The 26563-nt window shown below is 33.5% G+C and overlaps 1 protein-coding gene across 1 annotated transcript in view; it reads left to right on the top strand.

Annotated features, from left to right (window-relative positions):
* The window catches only part of LOC129230982 (protein pellino-like), a 60041-nt gene extending 35334 nt beyond the window's left edge, over nt 1-24707 (top strand). The window contains exons 7-9 of the mRNA XM_054865224.1: nt 3487-3705; nt 10076-10191; nt 22917-24707. Coding sequence (XP_054721199.1) covers nt 3487-3705; nt 10076-10191; nt 22917-23043 — 462 coding nt within the window. The 3' untranslated portion in view covers nt 23044-24707. The remainder of the gene's footprint in view (nt 1-3486; nt 3706-10075; nt 10192-22916) is intronic.
* The last annotated feature ends 1856 nt before the right edge of the window (nt 24708-26563 follow it).

The following is a 26563-nucleotide window of genomic DNA, read 5'->3' as shown; positions in this document are numbered from 1 at the left end:
ACAACAATTATATTTATTCTTATGCAAATTCACTTGCAGATGATTTTTTTCCCCAACACATGTTAGACCTCCTTCACACGAGGCAATTTACAAGTAACCGTACCCAAGCGTGAATCACTGATTGGAATAAAGCTTTGCACATCGATAAGGCACATAAAAATATTGAATCAGTGTTTTTTTTTCTTAATCGGCAACAAACACATTTAATGGGGTGAAATTTATCCCTAAATATTGGATAATTGGGATTTATAGAGTACAATATATTTTTTGATTTGAAATTTTATTTACAAAACTTCAAACAATGATTGACAACTTGAAAAAAACTAAACAAACTAAAGTTGGCTTTTACAGGATTTTTTTGAAAATGCTATGAATAAGGGTAAACCATCCTTCGCAATCTTACCCGCACATAGTTGCATTTGAGCAATTCCATGTCAAAGAAATCACCTTCATTTTACTGTTTCCGATTTCAATGAAATTTGGCGTGAAGGACACATATGACAGGATAGGTAATCCTGACAATTTTTAGATTTCTATTTTGAAAATTGTCAGAAATATAAGCCAGTTTAAAAACTTAAAATGTATGAAGAAAAATGAAAAGTGTTCTTACACATGACTGTTACTTCTCTCCGAATTATAGTGAAAGGAAAATTCCAAAAATATTGTGAAGCTAAAAAATAGAGCTTTCTATTGATATACTGGGTGCTTCAGTTAACTTTCAGAACTCTTAAGAGGGGTAGGGTGCATCGTGACAACTAAAAATCATATTGCAGTGAACGGTTGGAAATGCTTTTCGGATGCGAGAAATTTGAGGTATGCCGGGAGTATTCCAGGCTGTTTGAAGTTTCATGTGCCGAAGATGTGAGGTGTGTATTGTAGCTGGTTGAAAAAACTTCAAACAATTACTTGGACCCCTGTACCTTTTGTTTTTTTACGTGCATTATTAATAAGGTTTTTCGCATACGGTCTCTTTTCTTTATGGTGCTTCTGTGTACATCACCTCTTCAGAAAAGCATTTCCGACCCCACATTGCTATCTGATTTTAAGTCGCCACCATACACCCTACACCTCTTAGAAGTTCTGAAACAGTAAACTGGAACACCCTGTAAATATGACCTCCTTACAATTGTGAAGGATGTTTTCCCCCTGTTCATAGCATTTTCAGAAAAATCCTGAAACAAGTCAACTGTAGTTTGTTTAGTTTTTTCAGATTGGGGTCAATCAATAGTTGAATTTTTGTAAGTAAAGTTTAAAATAAAAGAATATTGTTCTCTCTAATTCCTAATTATCCAATATTTAGGGGTAAATTTCACCCTGTTAAAAGTGTTTGTTGCCGATAATAAAACTCGTGTTCAATATTTTTAAGTGTTCTATCGATGTGCAAAGTTTTATTACAATCAGTGATCACTCGGTATGGTTGCATGTTAATTGAATTAACTTTTGAACAGGCGGTTATCAGGATGTGCCACAGGTGGAAAAGTGAAGAAATCGCCGGGCATCCTTCACATTACAGTCACACCAGACACATATGCTGCTACCATTCTCATCCCGATGAGTCCAATAAACCTTTCATTGCATTCAACGCACTGGAGCATTGCTAAGCATTTGCTCTACTCACGAGTAAACTTGTTGAGTCAACTTGATTCAGTTTTAACATTGGCAATTTTTAAAGCTTATTAGAAGAAAAATGGATTTAACTAAGCTGCCTCATATGAAGAGAATGAAAAACACCAGTCAACTAGTGGACAGGTAACTTTCTCGAAAATGTAATTCAACTAACCGCTTGTGTGTAGGAGATCTTAATAGAATGATACAAGTAATTTAGTGCTTTTAGAATTTTCTTTACTTAAAATTGTGAATGCATTGCAGTTTTTTTTTTTTTTTTTTAATCCAGATTGGTACACCTTTGTTTCCTCATTTTTATTTATGATGTTTTACAATATTTTGAATGTATATAATGCCAAAACTTGTAAAGTTTGTCTGTTTTAATCGTGTTTTCAACTGCCCAAAAGTTGTGAGCGTAAAGACTTGAGACCAGTTTTGACTTAAGTGCAGAAGCTGGGAGGAGATATAAAACTACAGAAACAGAAAGCAACCTAACAAATCATTGTCAAGAAGAAGTACATAATTGTTAAGTCCAGTTTGACTTAATGGATAACTTCTATATTTTTTATGTAGTTTACTTATACATCAGATTGAACAAATTTTTCATTTTTCTAATGTTGTACCATCAAGATGATTATGGACACACATATTTGTCTTTTAATTGATGGCATTTAATTTTTAGCCTCTTAGAGTGCCCATTGTTGCCCCAACACAAAACTTAGCACAAATATAGAGCATAACTGTGTATAATATATTTGTTTCAGACTTTTAAAATAATAGCTTTCGGAAATATTCAAGGTCTAAAGTCAATTTGAATGACCTTCAAAATTAAAAATTGCATTTTTGTATCATGTAATATATCATTTTCAAACTCTTTAAACTTTCAAAATATATAAAGTTCAAGTTTCTAATTTTATTAGTTCCTGAATTATGACCAGTCAAGTATGAGCAGGGTGAGCAAAACATTAAAAATTCCACCCCTTATATCTAAAAAATTAAAACTGGTAGAGAGTTAAAATTGGATTTTTTTTATACCACTTAGTAAATAAGAATGTACATGCAAAATATTGTTATAATCTGTGAGCATGCACTTTTAAGGTGTGTGAGTTGACATGAATGATTCTATAATAATACAAATTATGTTTAACAGCTATTTCAGCTAGTGAAATTTGATTACTTTTACAGTAAAAAAATTGCTTAAATTTTGGCACAAAAATGAATTTTTTTTTTTTTTTTTTTGCAGATTTATTTAATGGTTTAAATGCAGTCGATTGTGTTTTTATTAAATGATTAATTTAAAAAGAATGTTTTTTAAAATTAGTAATATGTAACCAAATTGTGTAATAATTCTATTACATTATCTTAATAATTGTGCGCGTAAAACGCTTGGAAAATTGGTGGAACTTTTGTTTGTTTTTTTGTCCGATTTCTTCTGCCACTCCGAATTTTTCGCAAAAAAGTGGACAATATAGCTACCCTCGGCAAAGTGGCGAGGGACTTTAGTGGGCATACTGCATAGAGTTTCACATGAATTTCAATTAGTGCTCGAAAAAAAATCTAGGTTTATTTGAGATTTAAAAAAAATATATGTACTTTAAATTTAAGAATACATCAGATATGCAGTAAGTATTCAATATCTGACTCATCCAGATATTGATTCAGATACCACAAAAGTTTCCAAATGCGTAAAAGCTTCCCATTTTCATTTCAGGACGTCAAAAGATTTCAATTTATTGTGTTGTGGTTTAGAATATTACAATGTAGAATGAGATATTTCATCAACTTCAAATCAGCATTCAAGTGTTGCTTCCAAATAGTAATGCCATTTGGTGTGTGCTTTAAAGCTTCTTATTAGAGTTTGTAATGCTTTGCTTTTTTCAGACTAAACATCTTCTTGAGGAAAAAATTGATGAATTAAATGCTGGACGAATTCAATGTCCTGTCGGGCTCAATACCCTTGTGATTCCTCGCAAATCAACATTAACGTGCAGTGAAAAGCAGCCATATGTCTATCTCATATGTGGTCATGTCCAGGGCCTGCATTCCTGGGGTATTACAGACAAAGATATAAATGCGCGAACATGTCCGATGTGCCTCAAGGTACGTACATTTGAATCCATCATCTTTAAATTTGCATTAATATGTTAAAACACTAAATGGTTTAACTTTTCCATTGCATATTCGAAATGAGAAATGTTCATGATGCAAAAGTAACAATGCTTTTTTGTCTTTGATATTTCATCCTTGTCTAATAAATAAAAATATATAGAATCTTCTGCAAGTTCATCATTCTTTATTATTTGTTTTTTCTTCTTTATTTGTTGAATTGAAACTATAAACCAATATTGTTAAATTCTGCTTTTCACTAGATTCTGCTTTTAATCTCGTAATCTTAGTACATTCAAAAAGCTTTTGTAATTACATCATTTCAAAGGAGTTCTTTGGTGAGTTTTAGAATGATTTAGTACAGTTCATTGTATAATTTATATTGTGATGGAGACACCTGCAAAAAAGGCTTTAATGTATTCACCTTAGTGCCTTGGAAAATCGTAGTGTAAAATTAATAAAGTATATTGAAAATGCAACACATTATACCTTTTTGGGATATTTTTAATTTCTTATATGTACTTTTAAATTTGACTTTTTCTTAGAAAATTGCAAAATAAAGATAAACATGAAATGTGCTGTATTTTAAGTTTTTTTAAATGGAATTTTTTTGTAAAACATTTTTTAAACATCATCAATTTTTTTGAAAATGATGTCCTAAAAGCTCCATTGTTGGAAATGTGATGACATTATGGGAATAAATGTTGTTCCGAACTCTCCCCGGAAAATTTTTGTTGCAGGAGTTTTTAATTTTAGCCGACCATAGATTTTGATTGGGGGGAAATTACTTGGGAATACTCCCTGGGCAATTTTTCAAAATTGAAGCTTAGAAAATGCAATTTTAGGTAATCTTCAGCCATGTTAGGAGTTTGGGTGCTTTCCCTTGGAAATTTTGCAAAACCCTAAAAGTACAATTGTAGGCCACATATCGTCCCCTCAGAACAACTGTGGGGTTTCTTAGTGTTATTCCTGCGATTAGATGTCTTACAATTGCTCTGAGGCAAAGATATGACATTAGGAGAAGGGATGAGGTTTGGATCTCCCCCCCCCCTGGAAATTCTCCAAAGTTGTAATGCTGAAAACATAACTTTCACTAATGGCATTCAGAGAAGAAATTGAGTTTTGAATACTCTGTGGAAAACTCTCTGAAATTAAAGATCTAAAAATGCAATTTTAGGCTACCTTTGGTAAAGTGAGAGGAAAGGATATGCTGTGGGCCTCCCTCCCTTCCTTCATTGGCTATCTCCCTATCCTTTTTTATTTATTTGAAATAAAAAGTTGCTGGAAACTCCCCTTGAATTTTTCTTTACCAAATCATTTGACTGTTTTGGATATTGAAATTTTTAATATGCACTCTAATATTTTTATTTGTTTATTTTAAATACAAGTGTCTATGATCCTAGTAAAAACGAGCTGATTTGTGCATTACATGACTTCCTTTTACGCCAATTTAATGTTATTTCCCTATTATTGGCAATTTTAATGTGATTCAATAGTGAATTCTCTAAATATCATCAACAATGGCCTAATTGAAACCAGATTTAAAGAAAAAAATTGCCAAATTTGTCACCAAGTTGGCGACAAAACTTAGCGATCTATCGCCAAGTGTCTGCCAAATTATAACGCCACTTGAGTTGGCATCGAAATTAACAATGATTTCCTCCCAAAAAGGTGTAAAAGACCCCTTTTGAAACATCCGAATGCAACCAAAAGGGGAGGTGCACAACTAGACCCTACTAGGAGTCTAGGTACCAAATTTCAACTTTCTAGGATATACCATTCTTAAGTTATGCAACATACATACGTCACGAGAAAAGTCGTCATTAATTTGCGAATCGTCAAAATGGATATTTCAGGTGTCTTTACGTTCTTAGGTACATATGCACACGTGGTCAGGTGAAAAAAAACTCAACATTCATTCGGGGGTGAGCAAAATGGAAATTAAGGTTGGTTTTTGAGTGAAATTTTTTTTCGCAAATACAATGCAGTTAAACCTGTGAAGTTGACCACCCTTGTAAGTTGACTACCTGTCTAAGTTGACTGCTGTTTTCAGGCACGGGATTAGCCCTTATCACATAAACCAACCTATGTAAGTTGACCACTAAAGTAATGCACCGCAAGTGGTCAACTTACACAGGTTTCACTGTACTTCCTTTTTTGTAAAAGGAAGTAAAAAATTAACATTCTGGTCAGAATTGACGTTTTTCAGTGATATCCTAGGTATTTTTTCACTTTATTTAATTTTAAATACACTGGCGGGAAAAAAATCCCAACACCAAGAAAGACTTGTGCTTGGTAAAAACGAAATTTGGTAAGAGTGTTTATACATCAAAAAGATGACATGAATTCAAATTTTGCGCATCGTACATTATAGTGGCGCGAGTTGTACCATTTAGAACTTGCAAGCTAGGGTTGCCTCAAATGCGTGCTGTAAAGTTTCTGCACTTTATTTTTTGTGAAATTTGAAGTATTGAGTTGATATATTCAGCAAGTTACCGCCCTATACTGCCGTGTGCAGGTAAACGGCAGTATCTACACAAATGAGTTTTTGAGATATTTCAAGAAACGCGTTTTTGATTTCCCACAAGCATCAATAAAACATTGAAATTTGATTTTAGGCTATTCTATATGTTTATATCGAAGTATTTTTTGGGAAGTCTGTTTTATTTTGATTTCCAATCAAAATTTGAATTAAAGCAGATACTGCTCTTTACCTGCTCTTCGCAGTAGTAATTTTCATGCACTTTTACTGGTAATCAGCAGTAACGACACAATGTACTATTGAATGACCAATAATTACAAATTCAGCATAATACCAAGTAGATATGTCATTATGAAGTATATTTATTGCAATGTGAATAATATATTTTATTTTAAAAAAATAAATACCGTGTATACTGGACATAAATTTAATATAAATAAATGAAATGTAATTTAAAAATAAAATAAAAATTTATTTTTTTTACACAAATGTTTTTATGCCAGTATATAAAAATAAATCAATAAATATACATGTACGTTTATATATATATATATATATATATATATATATATATATATATATATATATATATATATATATATATATATACACATATACATATGTTGATTATAAATTTATTATTAAAGAGGACATAATTTAAATAGGTTATCGACCTACATCCACTTGATATAAATTTAATCCAAAACACATTTACATACCTCCTATACTTGCTGATTTAAACAGTCTTTGCTACAACGAACTCATTTTTGTGTTTTACCTTTTTAAACACTGAATAGAAAAAAACCTCAGTAGATTTTTTTTTTTTTTTTGCGCATCTACTAAATCTTCCGTCATGTTTCTTCTTAATTGGAATTCCTCAAAATTGCGGACGAAGGGGGCGGGGGTGCAGACATAGAAGTCTTCAGATGAAAATTATTTTTTAGGAAATCAAATTCCTTGAACTGATTATCTTCATGATCCACTTTGTAAAAGAGATTCCGAGAACCTCAGCGAAACTCAACTTTGACGATGTCCTCTATGTACAATCTTGACATGGATTTCATCCACTGAGATTGTCTTACAGGGAAACTACGGAAGTCATCTGTAGTCATGCTGATGACAGTCAATTTGTTGTTGTTGGAGGAAGTTACAACATGTTCAAAATCGTAAAAATCAAATATATTTACTCAAAATTCAAATACTGACAACGAATAGTCGACAAAGCATATGTTCTGATTGCTTACGGCATTGTTGAAAGTTCTTTAATGTTCCTGCGTTGTCACTTGGCAACTGGAAGATTCTTTAGGCATTTTTAAAACTACAACAAATTGCTTAATGTTCTGCTCTTTGCAATAAATATCCATGAAAATTTAGGCGAAAGAAATGCTTCGTGTGTTAACAATTGCTCTCATCGAACTACTAAAAGTGCAGCAGCTTAGTATATATTAAAAATTGTGAAAAATATCGTCTGCGACAGAACAAAACAAATGGAACAGAATCGTTCTGTTGCTACACGTTTATTTATCGTCTGCCAAGCATTACTTGTGTTTACTCGTATGTTATCTTTTATAACTGTACATTAGCAAAAAAATAATTTTGTTTTATTGTTTTTAGAACACTGATATGAAGAATCAAAGATTTTTTTAAAAAATGTTTGCGTGCTGTGAAATTACAAAACGTTTTCTTCGACTTTATTTGAAATAAAGTATGATTATTTTCCCCAAGTATCTCCCCCTTTTAAGTATCTCTTTCGCTCAAGGACGAGAGACGGTAATTCTCAAATTTTGCCGAAAGATAAAATATGACCTGGCACGCATACTTACATCTAATGAGAAGCGACTAGGAATCATTTTAAAAAATTGCAATATCATTTTAAAAAATGCTCTAAATTTGCCAAATCAAGGAAATTTTTGAGAGGTCACACAATGACCTTCCATCGGGGTGTTACTGCTTGCGCTTAGTTGAACTAAAAAGAAATCGCGAAAACCGTTTATGCGTCTTGGTTCAAGTTTTGGCTACGATTCATTTATGTTCCATTCAACGGACAATGGTTATGGGCAGGTATAGAGCAGTAAGCTACTGATTACCTGCATAATGTAGCGATAATATCAGTTACTGCTAATCACCACTGATAAAAGATGCTTTTATTTAGCGCTAACCAGATAAACATGTTTGCACCATAAAACTAAAGAAACATAGATTTAAAAAATTTAAAAAAAAAAGAAAATGGAAAAAATTGCAGTTACTGTCATTTACCCTCCGACGGCAGAACGATCGAGGGCAAAAAAATTTCATGAAAGTCAAAAAATTTGCAGTTACTGCCGTTTGCCTGCCCATGGGAGAAAGTTTCCGTTCTTCCGTGTGCAGGTAAAGAGCAGTAAGTGCATTCTGCCAATTACCTGCAAAATGCAGCAACAAAAGCAGTTACTGCCGTTTACCAAACCATGGGAGAAAGTTTTCGTTCTTCCGTAGGCAGGTAAAGAGCAGTAAGTACATACTGCCGACTTCCCGCAAAATGTTGCTAAAAAAGCAGTTACTGCTAACCACTGATTAAAAAAATGCTTTTTTTTCTGCGGCAGCCAAATAGAAATGTTTGTAGCATGAAACTATAGTAATGAAGATTTCAAAAATGCAAAAAATGAAAATAGAAAAATCTGCAGTTACTGCCATTTACCTGCACACGGCAGTATAGCCAGGGCTAAGGCAGAAATTCATGAAATACACCTCCAGCTCAGTCAATTCCAGCCGGGGACTGCAATTTTGTGCTTATTAGCACTCATCAGCCTGGCATAGGAAGTGACTGAGCTGGAGTTGGAAAACCTCTTAAGTAAGCCAAGAGTACCAAACAAACTGGTAGCTAATATAGAATTAGCTCTGACAAGTATAAATATTACAGTAAAAATACTATGATTTACTAAGAACACACAAAAAAAAAATTAAAGCTGACATGAAAGTATTTTTAGTAGTTCAAAAATGTTTGATATGTAGAAATATAGATGAATTTAATTTTTTCTCATAAAATATCAAACCGGTAATGCTTTCATTATTAACAAGTTTGTTTAATTTATGTTTATACAGTATGTTTGATCACATTAGGTTTTTAACCTTATTTATTCACATAATATATAAGTTTGTTTCTAATCATACTGAATTTTTTTCTTGCTATTTGATTTTCAAATTAAAATAGTTTTTAAAAGAAAAATTAAGCTATAATGTTTGAAATTATAAATTCTGTTTATAATTTTTCAGTGCTTACGATATTTATTTTATTGGTTTATTTTGATATTTATTTTGTTGGTTTATTTTAGGAGCTGTTTTCAGGATTTATTTCAGTGTTTATATTTCTTTTTCTAATTGTTAAGCAGAAACATTTTTTTAATATATTTTTTTCAGCTATGAATAGTTTCATGTAGTTTTCAAACAAATTCCATAAATAGCTTATTTCTTTGTGATGAAAACAATTTGAGCTCATTACTAACCACTTTTAACATTTATATTTTTAATTTTGTCATTTTACCTTGTTTTCTGATCAAGAAACAAATAATATTCAAGCACAATTTTGCTGTGTTAGGGAATAAATGCATTTTAAAACCTTGTTTTGCTTCTGAACTAAAAAGAGGTAGAAAAAGTTCTTGGTATCTAAAGTTCTTAATTGTTTTATTTTTTGAAATATATGTTTAAATAATGTGTCCGATTCCTTCCAAAAATTAAAAAATTGAGTTGAAAAGGTCAAAAAAGAAAGGGGGAAAAATAATAAATAAAAAAACTGGCTCATCTTCCCCTGAGTATTTAAAAATTCAAAAAGTATTTTTTCTAAGAGACAAACTACTTTGAAACCTTTCGGCTAGGATAAACAAGTTCTTTTCTTATCTTTTTTCTTAGGTTGGGCCTATTGTCAAATTGTCAATGGGCATTGAACCATCTTTGTATGTTGACTGTGGAGCGCCCACATTTGCATTTAATCCATGTGGTCACATGGCAAGCGAGAAAACTGTTAAGTAAGTTGATTCAGCTGCATTTTAAAAAGCATTGTAGAGTTGCATGTTTGAAGATTTTTCCTGTGCAAATTTTTTATGATTCCTTCAACTACATGGCTTTTTAATCTGATTGTAGCGAAATGAATTCTTTTTCTCAAGCTTAGGCTTTGTCTTTAAACTCAAAATTCATGACTTAATTTTGAGCTAAAATTTAGCGCATTGTTTTAATTTAGTTGTTGAGAAAGATTGAACTAAAAATTGCTAGTATTAGTCAGGGGGCAGCCCCATGTAATAGGTGAGCCCCAGGTAGCAGAAATCCGGGGGGGGGGGGGGGGGGGTTAGGGGGACTGCATTTTGTGATAAAATTTTGAAACTTGGCATGTTTGTAGACATTGTATATACAAGACATTTTAAAATCCCCCCCCCCAAACCCCCCTGACAGCCATTTTTGGTCCAAAACAAAAATGGCGATTTAAAAAAAATTATTAACATTTTTTTAATCACTGGTTATATCACTCCATAGATATTAATTATACTTTATACCGTTTCCATTAAACGTCTAATTTCAGAAATAACTTCACAAAAAGTGGTTTTTAAAAAAATCGATATTTTTAAATTGTAAATTCTCTGACGTGAATTCCCCCCCCCCTAATAACATAATTACTGGTTTCTGAATTTAATTAGAGTTATATCAAAGTAGGTTTCCATTTATCTGATCTCCAATTGCTCGAACTGTCCAATTATCCGGCCATGATGCACCTCGTTTTTTTTTTATGACTGAGTATGCATAATCGAAACTATTTCCAAAGGATGTAAGAGAATAAGGATTTGAAGGAAAATGGGGGAAATTAATGTCAAGACAACATAATTCTAATAGATAGAAATTTCAAGTTTGAATTTTAAATTTCTTCTTCTTACTATTATTACTATTGTTGCTGTTGTTAATTCTTCATTACCCAATTGATCACTAGCAAGCTTTTACTTATTTTAAGAAAAAAAATATACCTTAAGAGTGTACAATAAAATGTCTCTAACAACTTCTTACAAAAAGATTCACATCAATGCAATGAAGACACTTTTGACAGAGAAGTTTTATAACGTAAAAATCCGAAAAAGAAAGCACCATCTCAATGTCCAAATTTTGGAAAACCTTATTAAAGCTGGGGCTTTTAATGTTAATGTTCATTAGATAATAGCTTTCAACCAACTTTGATATCTTTACTGAACCAATGAAGGAGTTGATTCTGCGTTTTTTTTCCCATTTTATCGCTACACTAAACGATGCACATTATTTTTTAAAACTATAGTTAACAGTTTTCATGAAAGATCTTCTTTAACCCACAAACCTTCCAGCTGTGCACAAAGCCTTCGATGAAGGAATGTTTGTAAAAAAAGACAATGAACGTGTTTTCTGTAATTAGATTGGACCATGCTCACACGCAAAACAATGCGGTGGTGAAAGGAGAGGGGGGTATAACTCTGTTTAGTGAAAAGATTAAAATTCGATGCAGATTCATTTTCAAAGCTTTTCATTATTTGCAATATCTTACATTTAAACTTGCATGAATTTCTCCTCCATGAAAATCAACCTCACCCTCCATCGATTTCAATAAATGGAGCTCTTTGAAAGTGAAATAAGTCTAGTCATTAACATTCCTGCTCAATGAATTAAGTATTCCTACTGATGAAGACTTCTCGAGAGAAGACGAAAACGTTTTGAGAAGGGTTGCTGAAGATGAAAATGATGAATGCTAATTTTTTAGAATAAGTGCAGAGATACATTGTGATGCCATTGTCTATGAAAGTTCTTTCATCATTCACATAAAACAACCTAGGACCAAAAATTTTTGGTTGGAGTAACTGAAGTCTATTCAGAATACCGATGCAAGACATATAAGAGGAATAGGAGAAAGATATCATTTTGGAGAAAATAGTTTGCTTCCTGAGAACTGGATCAGTTTCCTCCGAAATGCAGATACGAAGACAGAATTGTTTTTCATGATTGCACTGCCTATACCATCCTGTTTTACTCTTAAAGATTTGACGGTGATTTTCATTGAATAGGACACCTCTAGCTCCATCAAATCAAGAGAAAGCTGATTATAAGATCTTCGTACATGTTTTGGATGCTGCAGAAAGAGGATACAGAAGTATATGCATAACTGTTGGCCCCCGCAGTCATTTTAGGCTGTCATACTTCCATGAGCTGTACAAAAAGGGGAGAAAGAAGATTGGGCTTAAATTTGTATCTGGAAAATACTTTGGACTAATACTAGTCCAAGATTTTGCTCACAAATTCGGTCAGCAAAAAGCATTCTCTCAAAGAGGGCTCCACTCATTCTCAATGTGTGACACGACCTTTTTTTTGCAGGTCGGGAAAAGTGACGATGTGGAAAAGATGAAAAGACTAACTATCCCGATTGGTGCATTTTTATACCTGTCCCAACCTCAAAAAAAAAGCATACCTGCATACCTGATAAAAAATTTAAAATATCTTAGCGAATCTTTGCTACTCGTCTTATTGTAACTTCCGTCCGTAAATGATGCTAGAAAATGTTTTTCCACCAGCAAACAAAGATCAATGATTAACTTAGCACCCACTGCTGAAGCCCTTAGGCAACTTATTTAGTGCTAATTAAGCAAGGTAGATATCAATAGGGCAGTATGTCTAAAAATTTAGCCTGAACTTAAATTCATGATTTTGGGGTTTACAGTAATTGATGAGAAGCACGTTCTTGTTTGTTTGAGTTTGCCCGCAATTTCAAGTGCTTAAAGCGAATTTACGTCTTGCAAGTGTAAAAAACAACTGCTCTCAAATAGCTTGTGGGTGCTTCAAAAATGAACTTATCTGAACATCGATGTGTAAATACAGCAATGGAAAATGCTATGCATCTGTGTAAATTACTTGTAAATTCAAACGTTTTATTTACCTTCTGTATAATTATTGTATGTATCACTTACTCAGATTTGTTCTAGTTTTGGTTGTAGTTTTTGTAATTGTGAGATATATTTCAATAAATAACACTTTTATTAATATAACAATATTGTTAGCTTTATTAACATAGCACTAAACTTCTTATTGCAGTAGTTAATGATTTATTCCTCTTATATCATTTAAAACATGTAACAAATGCTTCAAATCGTCTAATAAGAAAAAGCTTAAAATTTGTTTTAAAGCGTTTAATAATAAACTTTGGAGTTCTATGAACGAAATATCCGTCCCCTCCCCCCGCCCTCAATTTGCCAGTGCAAATATGACTTACAAAACTGCAGAATGTAAGAGACCAAGAGCTGGCTACACAAAAAAAGTACTCATAAGGTACATTAAAGATTTCTGTATGGAGAGAAAGTACATACATAGACAAGCATTTATCACTTGGTCTGCCGGGGCGGGTAAGGGCCCGGAAGAGTTGGTGGGTGACTTTTGGGCACTAATGCTCTTTAACCATTATCATTGAAATAACGTGCTCGAATGTTTTCTAGATGGCCGATGACTGATCTCTACTACATGTCTTTGTATTCAGAAACTTTAAGAAGGGGTAATCCCCTCCCCCCAAATTTTGCAGCGCAACCCGTCTCCCCCCCCCCCCCTAAAATGAGGAAACCTTAGAGAAATGAGAGTAAATCCATGCTTAAGAACCGCCATGAAACTTCTCAACTGCGCATTCTGCATCATGACCCTTCCCCGCCTTTGACGCTGTTTTTGGGCCCTAATGCTCTTTAGCCATTATTATTGAAATAACATTCTCGAATGTCTTTCAAGATGGGCGATGGCTGATCCCCATTACATGTCTTATTATTCGGAAACTTTAGGAAGGGGTAACCTCCCAGAAAATCGTTCACCCCCCCCCCCTAAATTATGCAGTGCATACCCCCCTAAAATTTAAAATACTTCAGAAAAAGGAGACTAAAACCATGTTCGCAAATCGCCATAAAACCATCCAGCTGAAATATTTTACGCCATGATCCCCCCCCCCCCTTCATCGCCATTTTTGGGCACTGACGCTCTTTAGTCATTATGTATATATATAAAACAGACTACGTGTGTATATATGTGTGTATGTTTCCCATACAATTCCACAGTTATGTCAGATCTCGTAATGTTGCAGAATATATCAGCTGAATGGTTTTATGGTGAGTTTCGAACATGGTTTTAATCTCCTTTTTCTAAAGTTTTTAAATTTTAAGGTGGGGTATGCACTGTATAATTTGGGGGGAGGGGGAGTGAACCATTTTCGGGGGAGGGGAGTACCAAGTCCTAAAGTTTCTGAATATTAAGACACGTAGTAGGGATCAGCAATCTCCCATCTGGAAAAACATTCGAGCATGTTATTTCAATAATAATGGCTAAAAAGCATCAGGGCCCAAAAATGGCGGTGAAGAGGGGGAAGGGAGGGGTGTTCATGACACAGAATACGCAGTTGAGAAGTTTTATGGCGGTTCTCGAACGTGGATTTACTCTCATTTTTTCTAGGGTTTTCTTATTTTAGGGGGGGGGGGGTTGCGTTGCAAAATTTGGGGGGGGGGACCATACTTTGAGGGGATTACCCCTTCCTAAAGTTTCTAAATACTAAGACAGGTAGTAGAGATCGGCCATCTTGAAAAACATTCGAGCACATTTGTTGGGGAGAATTTCTAATCTAATAATATCTCCCCAATGTTTCCTTTGATACTAGCAGAGTGAGCTCTGAAATAAGACTAACAAACTATTTCTAACTTTCATGACGTTTATTTAATCAATAATGTAAATAGTTAAAACACGCTGTAAATGATAAAAATAAATACTAAGAACATAATCTCTCCACATGCTACTTTTGCATGAAATAACTAATACTGCAATGCAAACTGCATGACTATCGACTAAAAACTTCAATGAAGTAAACCCATTGGGAAATAAGCTAACTCCAGCTCATCATTTCCAATAAAGGGCGAACGGCACAAACAAGCAAGTTCGAATACCGATCGAGCGACCGCCTACAACGACGAGAGATGATCAAAGAGAGAGAACATAAGCCGCGAGCAGTTTAAATATCCCCCCAGGTCATTAGCATATCCGAGTCACGTGAACGGACACTCATCACTGCTATCGTTAAGCACACGTGCCATCAGATTCCTTCTAGAAGCTTCTATGTGATGTCATCCGCTACGGAGCTCCCACCACAGGTGGACGAAAGTGAAACAAACATTTGGTCGATTCGACCAATGTGAATGAGTGCTGATAAGAATCTTTTACCCCAGTCATGCAGAATGATTGATAATACATTATAAGTAAGAAAAAACATTCTTTTACTATTGGTGTTGTGAGGTGGTGAGATAGGATTATTTACTGTTGGTTATTAACAGGCATTTATGCCTAACAACATTATTTCAATAATAATGGTTAAAGAGCATTAGTGCCCAAACATGGCGGCGAAGACGGGAAAAGGGGTAGAGGGTCATGACACAGAATGCACTATTTTTATTTTTGAATCTGGTTTTTTAATGTGCTTTTAGTCACTCTTTTAGAGGTTCTTTCTTTTTTGAGGAAGGGGAAGGGGGTTGCTTTGCAACATTTGGGGGTAGGCGTCATTGGGGGGGGGGGAGAAACCTCTGGCTAAAGTGTCCCAATTACTACAATGCGCAAAAGAGATTAGCCATGTGCCATCTCCAAATTCATTCCAGCATTTTTTTTCTAAAATTCATAGCTTAATCAGTCGCTCCCTTTATAGTTCAAAGTCAACCCCCCCCCCCCTTAAGTTTGAGAGTGCTATGCGCCCTCCCCCCCCCATACCGATCACAGGACTCCCAAATGGTCCGCTTTTCCCGCCAAAGTCCGTTTTAAACCGCTTTTTTAACATTTTGGTCTGATTAGTCCGCTTTTATATTGTTTTTACTTAAATATCAGATTTTAAAGGTTTTTCATTCTGTTAAAAGTTACTGTACACCCAAACACCCTGCCGCAGCGAGTGTTAAACAAGGTTCCTACGCCCATAAAATACCTTGAAAAGTTCTTGGGGGAAAAAAAGAGGTCATTTTCAAGTGCTTGAAAACTTTGAAAAAGTATGAAAAGTTTCTTTATTGCTTGAGTTTTTGCAAAAATCTTTGGATTGTGCTTGTAATTCTTTTAAAAATATTTCATCAGTGCAATTTTCTGAACATATATATTCGATATGATTTATCGCGAAAATTGCTTTCGTGTTTGAGGTTTCAATCCTTTCGCATCTTGTTAATATTTTGATGCTTTTTGCAATCCAAAGTGATTTTGACATGTGCTTACTTTAGCTTAGCTTATTTTTTGTTTAATTTCAATAATTAACGAAAGAATTATTTTGGAAACCATGGCAACATTGAACTTACTCGGACTTTGCGGAAAAATGCTTCTCGCATTTGAAATTTCAATCCTTTTGCATCTTGCAAATATTTTGATGTTTTTCACAATTTGAAGTTATTTTGACATATACTACTTTAGATTAGCTTATTTTTCATTTAATTTCAATAATTAACGAAGGAATTATTTTGGAAACCATGGTAACATTGAACTTACTCGGACTTCGCAGAAAATTGCTTTTAGTGTTTGAAATTTCAATATTTTTGAATCATGTAAATATTAAAATATATTGCCAAATCGAATGTTATTTTCCCAAATGCCACCTAACCCAAATGATTAGTACCACATTTGTTTTGCGCAAAAATGCCTAAATTTAAACGGAAACAGCCAAATGTGCTGCGTTTTTCCTTACAAAATCTGCAGAAGTTTTGAAGAATTCTGCAGATATTTTAAAGTTTTGAGGCTTTTCCTTCAGAAAAACTGCAGTTTTCCTGCTGAAAATTGGTGATCTTTGATCACCCGCCAACCCGCCCAGTCCCTTACCCACCCTGGCAGACCAAGCGATAAATGCTTGGCTATGTATGTACTTTCTCTCCATACAGAAATTTTTTATGTATCTTATGAGTACTCTTTTTGTGTAGCCAGCTCTTAGTCTATAAGGGAAACTTCCAAACAATTGCGAAAAAAAGTTTTTTTTTGCCGATAATCAAAATTGATTTTGTTTTAACAAATCAAGGTATTGTATTTATTCTTAACTAACAATGCAAATGTTTGTTTCAGGTTTTGAAAAAATTACTAGCTTCATTTATGATGTTTTATTTCTAGTTTTATTCTTAGTTTTGTAACCAGTTTTTATCAGTAAATTTTAAAGCGTATGTTCGAATTTTCTAATGTATCGGATTTCTGGGGTTCTGGTTATTGGGTTCTACTATAAATGAGTTGATTTTCTTTAACATAGTGCTTTAAAACACATAAAAAAACATTTCTCAAACAACTCCTCCAGAAATGTTAAAGACTTTAGTTAGTCAAAGTTTTGTTTAAGAAAGTCAAAATTTTTGAAATCATCATGAAAATTAGGAGGTTAAGAAATATTTTGATGACTTTTTACACTTTAGTAAGCATAATAGAACTCGCAAAAGAAGATAGAGTGGGTGTTTTTCTAAAAATAAAAAAATGAAAGTAGTTTTGGATTTTTGACCAAAAATGGCCACCAGGAGGGAGTTGGGGGGGAGGGATTTTGAAATGTTTCCCCTTTTAAAAATGTTTGTAGGGACATTGTCTACATGCATGCCAAGTTTCATGATTTTATCACAAAATGCAGTTTCTGGCTATATTTTCTACCATAGTCCCTCTACTATATACTGATTTCTTGATGAAAACAATACAATTTTTGATGATTACTAAAAAAAATATTTTACAGATATATAATCAGAAAGTTTAAAAATAGTGTCTTGTTTTTTTGGAAAATTATTGGCTCAAAGTATTTGGATATTTTCACAGTTTTAAGTCTTACTGCTCTCCAAAATGGCACAACAAGAATAGTAAGTGTGAAATAAGTTTTTGTAGTCCACTATCACAGGAGTCTGTCTGTTGCTGGAATGTAGCGAACCATTCTACATTCTGTTGTCTTCTCACAAACAGCAAATTCCACACAAAATCTGCTGCAGAAGTTTTACTTTATGGTGTTTTTTCACCCGTTCTATAATTCTCAACATGTTCCCAGCGACTTGCACACTTATAAGTTTCCTACGTATGAAGATGTCCAAACAGCTGTGATTCGTACGCTCCGTTCTGGCTGCAGACTTCTGTGATACTGTACTTAAAAAAGTTGTGCCCCTGTATTACAAGTTTTAGTTCTCCTGGTTCTTATATTCAAAAATATAGCTGAGATATCGATGTGTGTATATTTTGTTTTCCTAAGCCTTACGTTTTCTTTTACGGGCTGTGGGAAACTCACTTTCTTGATGACCTGATAGTTAATGAAAATCTACTGATTTGTTAAATGCAGTCAACTTTCTAAGCAAGCCATTTTCATAGTTTTCTGATGTTTAAATGTTTTAACACTGAATAATTTCAAAATTTATTGGAAAAGTTTTTTTTTTTACTTCTGTTAGAAACTTTAGAAAAATACATTACAAATATGGTTTTTGCAAAATAACTAATGTTCTTTAATAAATTTGCAAATCTTGTGTTGATTTCGAGCAGATGTGCGAAGTGTGCTAACAATTTCAGTCATCTATGTGTCAATCTTTTTTTATTGATATCTCTGTACTTCTGTCAATACAATTTTACGAAATCACACAAATGAAAATGATTTGTTATATGAATTTAAAATTTACTTAAGAGGAAAAAAAGTTTGTAAAATCATTTTTAAAGTATTAATTTGTAGCATCAGAAATATTTAACATGTCTTCAGTTGACCAGAAGGGAGCTCCAATTTTCACCTCTATTATGCACGCAGTCGATTCTTGACTTATGCGAGGGATCGGTTCCAAGACCCCTTGTAGAAGTCAAAATTTTGTGTTGTAGAAAAAAAAAGGGGTGTGCATATGAATTTTTTATTAAAATACTCAAAGATTTTAGACATTTTTTAATTCCTCTCAAGCTGTTTTAGACCATTTCTCAACTATAAATTATCGTTTTTGAAGTGAAGAGCAGAATTTTTACTGTATTTTTGAAAACACTGCATTGTTCAACATAAAACACTGTTATGATGCACATGATCAATGGGAGAGAAAGACAATAAAATAAACCAGTACTTTGCATACAATATGTAGTAATAATAGAGCGCTGCACTATAATCATACTACACAGTAGAAACAATAGTTATATTTGTAACAGAAAAATTGAAGATAATGATTGCTGCTGTTCAATCAGGTTGTTATTTTAATGCATTTTTAAATACAGTTGCTTCGCTTTTTCTTTCATAATGTTTCCATCTGTGGTAACACCCCTCTTATTTCATAATGTTCGTGTTTTGCTCAGACACTACTGTGCGTGCTTTATATTAAAACTAAGTTCTAAACTTTTATTAGTTAACTCTTATATTACTTCAAAATATTTTTATTTCAAGATCAACAAGAGGTTTTTCATTTAACAAAGAGAGAACAGACACTAATACAACACTTGGTTCAGTTTAGGGCTTTTTTGTACAGCAAGGCCTAGATAGAAGCTCTACTTGCTGCTAAAGCTCCTGGAAATGACCTAGATTTATGGAATAAAATAAAAAAGAATATAAAATAGTTAATCCGGAAATTGGAGATTCAGCAATGAAAGTTTTAAAAAATCACCTGTGGTACCATTCAGATGAATTAGTTGGTTTGGCCTTGTTTTCAGCTGAGTTCTAGCTGCTGAAAAAGCCAAAATTATTGCAGGGATGACAAAAACCAAAGCTTTGGGAAATGTAGTAAGGTCAATTCAATTAGAATTATAAAAACACAATGCTAATCTTGAAGATTTTGCAACAGAAAGAACAGTTTAGCTTCTTTCTTGTATGAATATTAGCTATTCATTTTTAACACTCCCTCCTCCCCCCCCCCCTTGAGTGGAATGATAATACCAATTACAGGATGGGTAGAAAACTTGTGAAAGAAGTAAGAATGGTAAAGGTTACAGCTGAAGGAGATGTTCAGCTAATGCAGGAATTCAACCAAATTTTTACAAATGATCATAACGATAAGCAGTTTCGTTTGCATGTTGTTGAAGCAAATCGAGCGGCGGTACCTACCCAGCCAACGAAACAATCTGTTGTTAAAAGTATCTCAAACTAAAATTGTAAAGAAGCATAAATGTAAATTAATTTTCCAAACAATTATAAGTATGTAAATAAATATTTAATAGCCAATTTTCATAAGAGTCAGGCAGGTCAGATACATGCCATTTTTGATTTCGCTAAAAATTTTACAGTGGTTGCTTCAAATGATTTTAGGAAACACATATTTTTCTTTTCTTCCAAAAAAACTTTTTGTGACCCACAAAAATTCCGAAAGTTGGTCCTGACTTAGGGTTTTTCTGAAATTGACATTTTTTAATTTCTCTGTACATTGAGCATCAATAAAAGTAATCTTTGTGATTACAACATGATATTTAGTGTCTCAAATGAAATATATCGTAAATTTTATAGCTGACATTCAGTGAACCCTCGCAGGGGTGGCTAAACTGTGCCAAAGAAAGTGAAAATGTGACATGTTTGAGGCCTCCTGGTTCCATGCACTGAGGCTCCATCATGGTTTTTGTATGTTATTTGTGTAGTAATAAATATAAATTGTTCCATATCCTCATTAGTTGCATGGCTCACCCTCTGCGCTGCCTAAAATTGGCAGTTTTTCTATTGAAAAATGCTAAAAAGTACAGTTTTTACAAGCCTTTATCTCAGTGCACTGAGGGTTAGTGTAGAACTGGATACCTGCATTTCAAATTAATGTATGTGTTTTCAAACAAGTGGCAGAACTATGGGCAATGGATCTTTAGGCTCATAAAATACATTTCAAGATGAGGAACTTGCATACGAGTTACTTATTGTTACGAGCGACGTATCCAGTTACTTATACTCAAGTTATATGCTTTGTCTTGCATTTTTTTATCATCCCACTAGTCAGTTAGGCATTGTACTCGTTTTATAATGTCATAACATTGCTTTTATCATAAGTAATAAAATATGACTTTGAAATTGTTTGTTAAAATGGTAGTTTAGTGCAGAGAAAATAATTTTTGTCACTAAAATGTACAGTCAAAAATGGTAGAAAATAAGTAATTATCAAACGAGAAAAGCTATCTTAATTAAAATATTTAAAAATATGCCTAAAACACATTCGAAAGAGTTACAAATAACCTACATTTTTACCGCAATAACAACCTTCTTTTTTTTTCACTTTGCTTCCAGTTATAATGTTATAAAATATGCGAGTAAGCATAATCAGTCTACTAGCAAGTCTATAACTCTCTTATGGTAAGTGTTTAATTATATTAGTTTTTTGAAATAGTATCTGGAAGACCCTGGGGGAAAGTTTAAACCTGGGTATGTTGATTGAACTGAAAACTGAATAGTTCATTTTACTGTTTTGATATACGTATAGTGTTCTTGAAAAGAATTTGCCCATGGTTCTCTCACTTGTTGGATAATATACATACTCTAGTTTGAAATACAGGTATCCAGTTCTGCACTGACCCTCAGTGCACTGCGATAAAGGCTCGCAAAAATTGCACTTTTTAAAATTTTTTGATAGAAAAACCACCATTGTTTGGCGGCGCAGAGTGTGAGTCATGCAACTAATAAAGGATTGAATAATTTATATATATTATTACGCCAATTACGTAGAAAAAACCATGGTGGAGCTTCAGTGCATGGAACCAAGAGGCCTCAAACACAGGACCGGATTTGGAAGTGTGGAGGCCCCTAATCAGGGTTCAAAAAAATCATCATATTTTCGAAAATATCCGATACTTTGATATACATTCGAATATTTTGATATATATGTATATATCCGATATTTTCGCCCCGTGAAAGTTAGGATATTTTGTAAAAATTTTTTTGTGGGGGCCCCTTTGTTGTGGAGGCCCAAAGGCAGTAGCCCCACCTGCCCTCCTCTAAATCCGACCCTGCTCAAACATGACACATTTTCACTTTCTTCGGCACAGTTTAGCCATCCCTGCCAGGGTCCACTGGAGATCAGCCACAAAATTTACAATATATTTCAATTTAGGTACTAAATTTGGAGAAACCTTCACGTCGGGCTCCACTTTGGGAATTTTTACAGGTCTCCAAAATTTTTTTTGGAGGAAAGAAAAAATACCTGTCTTCTAAAATCTTTAAAAGAATGGACCATTAAAATTTGAGCAAAATCGAAAATGGTGTATATCCAAACATCCCATTTCTGCCCAGTTCTTATAATTACTGGCTCTTAATGTGTTTAAATGATTTGGTTTTAGTTTAAAATGTCTAGCACAACTTGATAAAAACTCAAAACTTAGCAAAACTTGACAACTATCGCATCAATGAGCACTTTTAATGTAAGGAAGAGTTTGAAATTTCGGCAATAGATTAGGATGGGTTAATGTAAAAAAAGTAGGGGGTGTTCTGATTTCTAGAGCAACAAAAATACTTTACATTTGGTTCTGTGAACCACCCTACTGTACTGTATATTAACATCTTCCCAAATGTTTAAATGACCATTACTATGCAGTGGGGAATTTTTAACTGCACCTTTAAAATTAGTCAATCCTTTAATTTTTGGATATCCTTTCTGGGAGCATTTTTGATGCATTGGTGATGTTTTTTTAAACAAATTTTTGGATTTCCTCTTTTTAACTCTAACCATTTTCATCACATTAGCAGTAAATTATTAATTTTGGCTCTATGGCTTTTACTAAATTGTAAATTCTATATTTTCTTACTTGATTTTTATTTACGCTACATATTTTCTATCTTTATTTCCAAAAGGTACTGGGCTTCTGTTCCAATTCCTCATGGAACCAATGGTTTTCATTCTGCATGTCCATTCTGTGCGATGCCACTAAGTGGAGATCCAGGTTATGCTAGGCTTATTTTTCAAGATCATGTAGACTAAATGAGCCTTCCTAAGAAAAATTCTGCATTTCATATTCTGTGATGCTCTCTGCAAAATAAGCAAGAGGTATTGAATGTATTGTACCTGATTTGGTGACTATTTTCAATTCCAGGAAGTAACTTGGATGCATCTAAGTGATGCTTTTCAGATTGATAAAGATATAATGGATGAATGCATTGAATGTTTTCAGGTATGAATGCTTATTTTTTGACAGAAAAAAAAATGTACATTCACACTTGTGCATCTTCAGTGCTAATAACAATCAAGTCTTTTCAAAAAAGTTGTTTTTACTAGTAGTTCAAAAACATTTCTTTATGTTATATTGTTTTTCTGATGTCTTTATGTTTAAGTTATTCAAAGTTAATTGGATATATATATATATATATAGAATTGAGTTCACCGCGTTTCGAAGCCAATTTTTGGCTTCCCAACGTTGGCTTCAATAACGTCGGTATTTTAGAGACGTTCACCGCTTAATGAAGCCAGTAGAGAAGTTCGCTGCGTTTCGAATCCACTGGCTTCAATACGTCGGTCTCTAACCACTCACCGCGTTTTGAAGCCATTTATCGTGGCTTCAAAAGGTAGGTTTTTTAGAGGTATACACCGCGCTTTGAAGCCATAGTGAAAGTTGCAGCCCAATATCCTTAAAAAAAGATTCAATGAAAGATATTTTGTTTTATTCTCTATTAATCTTTTATAATTTATTTTGTGCCGTTTTAAATTGATGTATATTTTTGAAACTAATTTCAGCATTTCAGTTTTTCTTGCCAATGTTTTATAAATTTTTCTAGAAAATGACTAAAATTCTTGTGCAGAAAATATCACAAAAGAAAATTCTTTGGAATATTTTAACTTAGGATTTCAATGAAGGAGAAAATGTTGTGTAGTTAGCCACAGCTATTTATGAAGACATTGCTAGTGAAAATAACCTTTACAGTAAATTTTTGAAAAAATAAATAAATAAAATGGTTTTCAAATGGATTTTCGGTGCATATTTTCCTGTTTATTTCAGAATAAATAAAATGAGAAGCATTTAAAAAAAAAGATTCTTTGAAAAAATACTTTAATTAATTAAATTTGTACGACAATACTAATTTTTTTTCTAATCACATTCTCATTCCATCTGAACTATTAATTTTCGGTTTGATCATATATCCACTATGTTCCGGAATCGCCAAATTTAGTTTTCTCAAAATTACGCTAGATCGTAGATAGCTTAAAAAGAGCAGTTTGTCAAAAAACAAAAACTTAATGGATAAACAAAATTACGCTGCGTATAGTTATAATTTTACTGATATTAGTTTAGAATCAAAGCAGCACTTAGGAAAAAAAAGTGTAAAAACGATCTAACTATGTATGGGTGATTTAAAAAGCACGACTATGGAATTGCATGTTATCAATTGTTAAAATAATTATTGCATTCATTATTTTTCCTTTTTAGGATGGTTATTTCTAAATTTGTTGCAAAACTTTTCAATTTTTCCTAGCATTAAAAACTTGATTTGATTGCAATTTATTTCCGACTCAGGGCCGATCCTAGGATGTTGGTTGCCCGTGTGCAATGCCGCCCCTCTAAAGCGTTTTGACTAATACTTAACGTCTGACCATCTTCCTTCTTATTTCAGTATCAAGCTCTAATTTAAAAAAAAAAAAAAACAGAAAAATGAATTTATAAAAAGTAAAAGCGTTTTATAGAAAATATTAGTCTTTGGGTACACTTTATATCTTTGAAAAAAGTTATAGAAACCAAGAAGTACTAGTCGTAAGAACGTATTTTAGTGTGTCATCGGGAGAGTTGGGGGAGGGGGCTGGGATACTCCAGAAAATTTTCGAAATTATCGTAGGAAAAAAATAATTAATTTTTGGTTGTGTTAGGTTGTGAGGAGAAGAGTGTCAAGGTTACTCAAGGTCCAAGGAGAAATGTTCAAACTTAACTTGACTTAAAAAAAATTGCAGTTGTAGGAACCTTTTTTGAAACTTTTAAGGGAAAGTAATGTTGGGGTTTCATTATGAAATTCTATTAAAGTTGAAATCAATTTGAGGCTATTTTTTAGGACCTTAGCTTAGGAAGTATCGCAGTTCTCCCAGAAATTTTTCCGAAACTGAAGTTTTAAGCACGCAATTTTGGGATATTTTTGTTGATGTTACGAGAGAGAAGGAGATAAGCTCATCTTTTATCAAAAGTTGTCCAAATTAAAGTCTATGACGCAAATTTAGGATGTCTTTGGCAACGGTAGGAGAACTAGCGGCTTTTCTCCGGAAATTCTTTTGGCGCTGTAGTACAGCAGTAGTTTTAGAAACACATTATTTGGCGACGTTAGAGGGATCCCCTAACTTCGATTAAAGTTACATAAGCCATTCGGTTCTTCTCCTGAAATTTTTAGAAATTGAAGTCCCAAAAGCTAACTTTAGGCATTATTTGATAACGCGGGAGGTTCTGTCCGTCTGAAAACGAAAATTTAAGCTTTCCGTGATTACGTTGATAGAAAGAGGGGATCCAGGCACACTTTCTCGAAAATTCTTTGAAAATGATGTTTGAGAAACGCAATTTTAGTCTGTTTTGGAAGACGTTAGGTGAGAGAAAATGATGTAGGACCTCTCTAACGACTCTAGTTCAGATTATCTTTGGTAGTTATGGTAAAAGAAAATGGTTTTAGGGCCTTCCTACGCAAAATTTTTGAAATTTAAGTCCTAAAAATTCCTCTAAACCATCTTTAATGTCACGAGGAGAAGAGTCGGGGTTTGAAGACAGAATACACTTAGAAGCCATCTTTAGGGACTTGAGACATGGGGGACTGTAAACTGCTAGAAATCGCAAAAACATCTATTTTAGGCCATATTTGGTCAAGTTAAGGCAGAAAGGGTTTGTAAGAGACTTAAGATTGAGGTTCAACGAGAGATATTTTCCGAGATTAAGTTTAAAAAACGCAATTTTAAGCTGTCTTGAGTCTCGTCAAGGAGATAATGGCCTTCTTTTGGCTCAAACTTTAATTTGCTACCTGAGATACGGGAATTGCCCTCTTACCTGATCTGTAATCGGGCAGCGCATTAGTTATTTCAATTTTCTCCAGAAAAAACTGCTGTTAAGGGGGGAACTACAAAAAAGTTAGTTCGTTATACATATATTAAACTTGACTCTCAGGGAAGTCGCAATTGTTTATTGTCTCCCCCTGTATCCGCCTTGCGAATGTATTTTATCAGTATTTTTTCTTTTTTTTGCTACACTATGTGTTCATAGTTTAGGGTCTGTAGGAGCTTAAGGGGAAGCATTAGTGGCCACCCTAGGCGCTCCTTTTACAAGGCACCCTTTAATGCTTCAGGAGAGATCCATTGCCCTCACTGTTCCTCCTCGGTATCCATGCCTCATTGCCGAATCTGTCGCAAATTTTGCAATCAAATGAATCATGTATGTTAAGAATAGATATTAATAGACAACAGACAACATGCTGTGCACTAACGTTCTATTCTTCTTAAAGTGTGCTATGCTATGGGGAAATCGGGACTTACTCTGATTTTTGAA

Source organism: Uloborus diversus, chromosome 10 (assembly GCF_026930045.1).
Source record: "Uloborus diversus isolate 005 chromosome 10, Udiv.v.3.1, whole genome shotgun sequence".
NCBI lineage: Eukaryota > Metazoa > Arthropoda > Arachnida > Araneae > Uloboridae > Uloborus > Uloborus diversus.
Note: the sequence above shows the minus strand (reverse complement) of the source record. Positions and strands in the feature narration are given on the sequence as shown.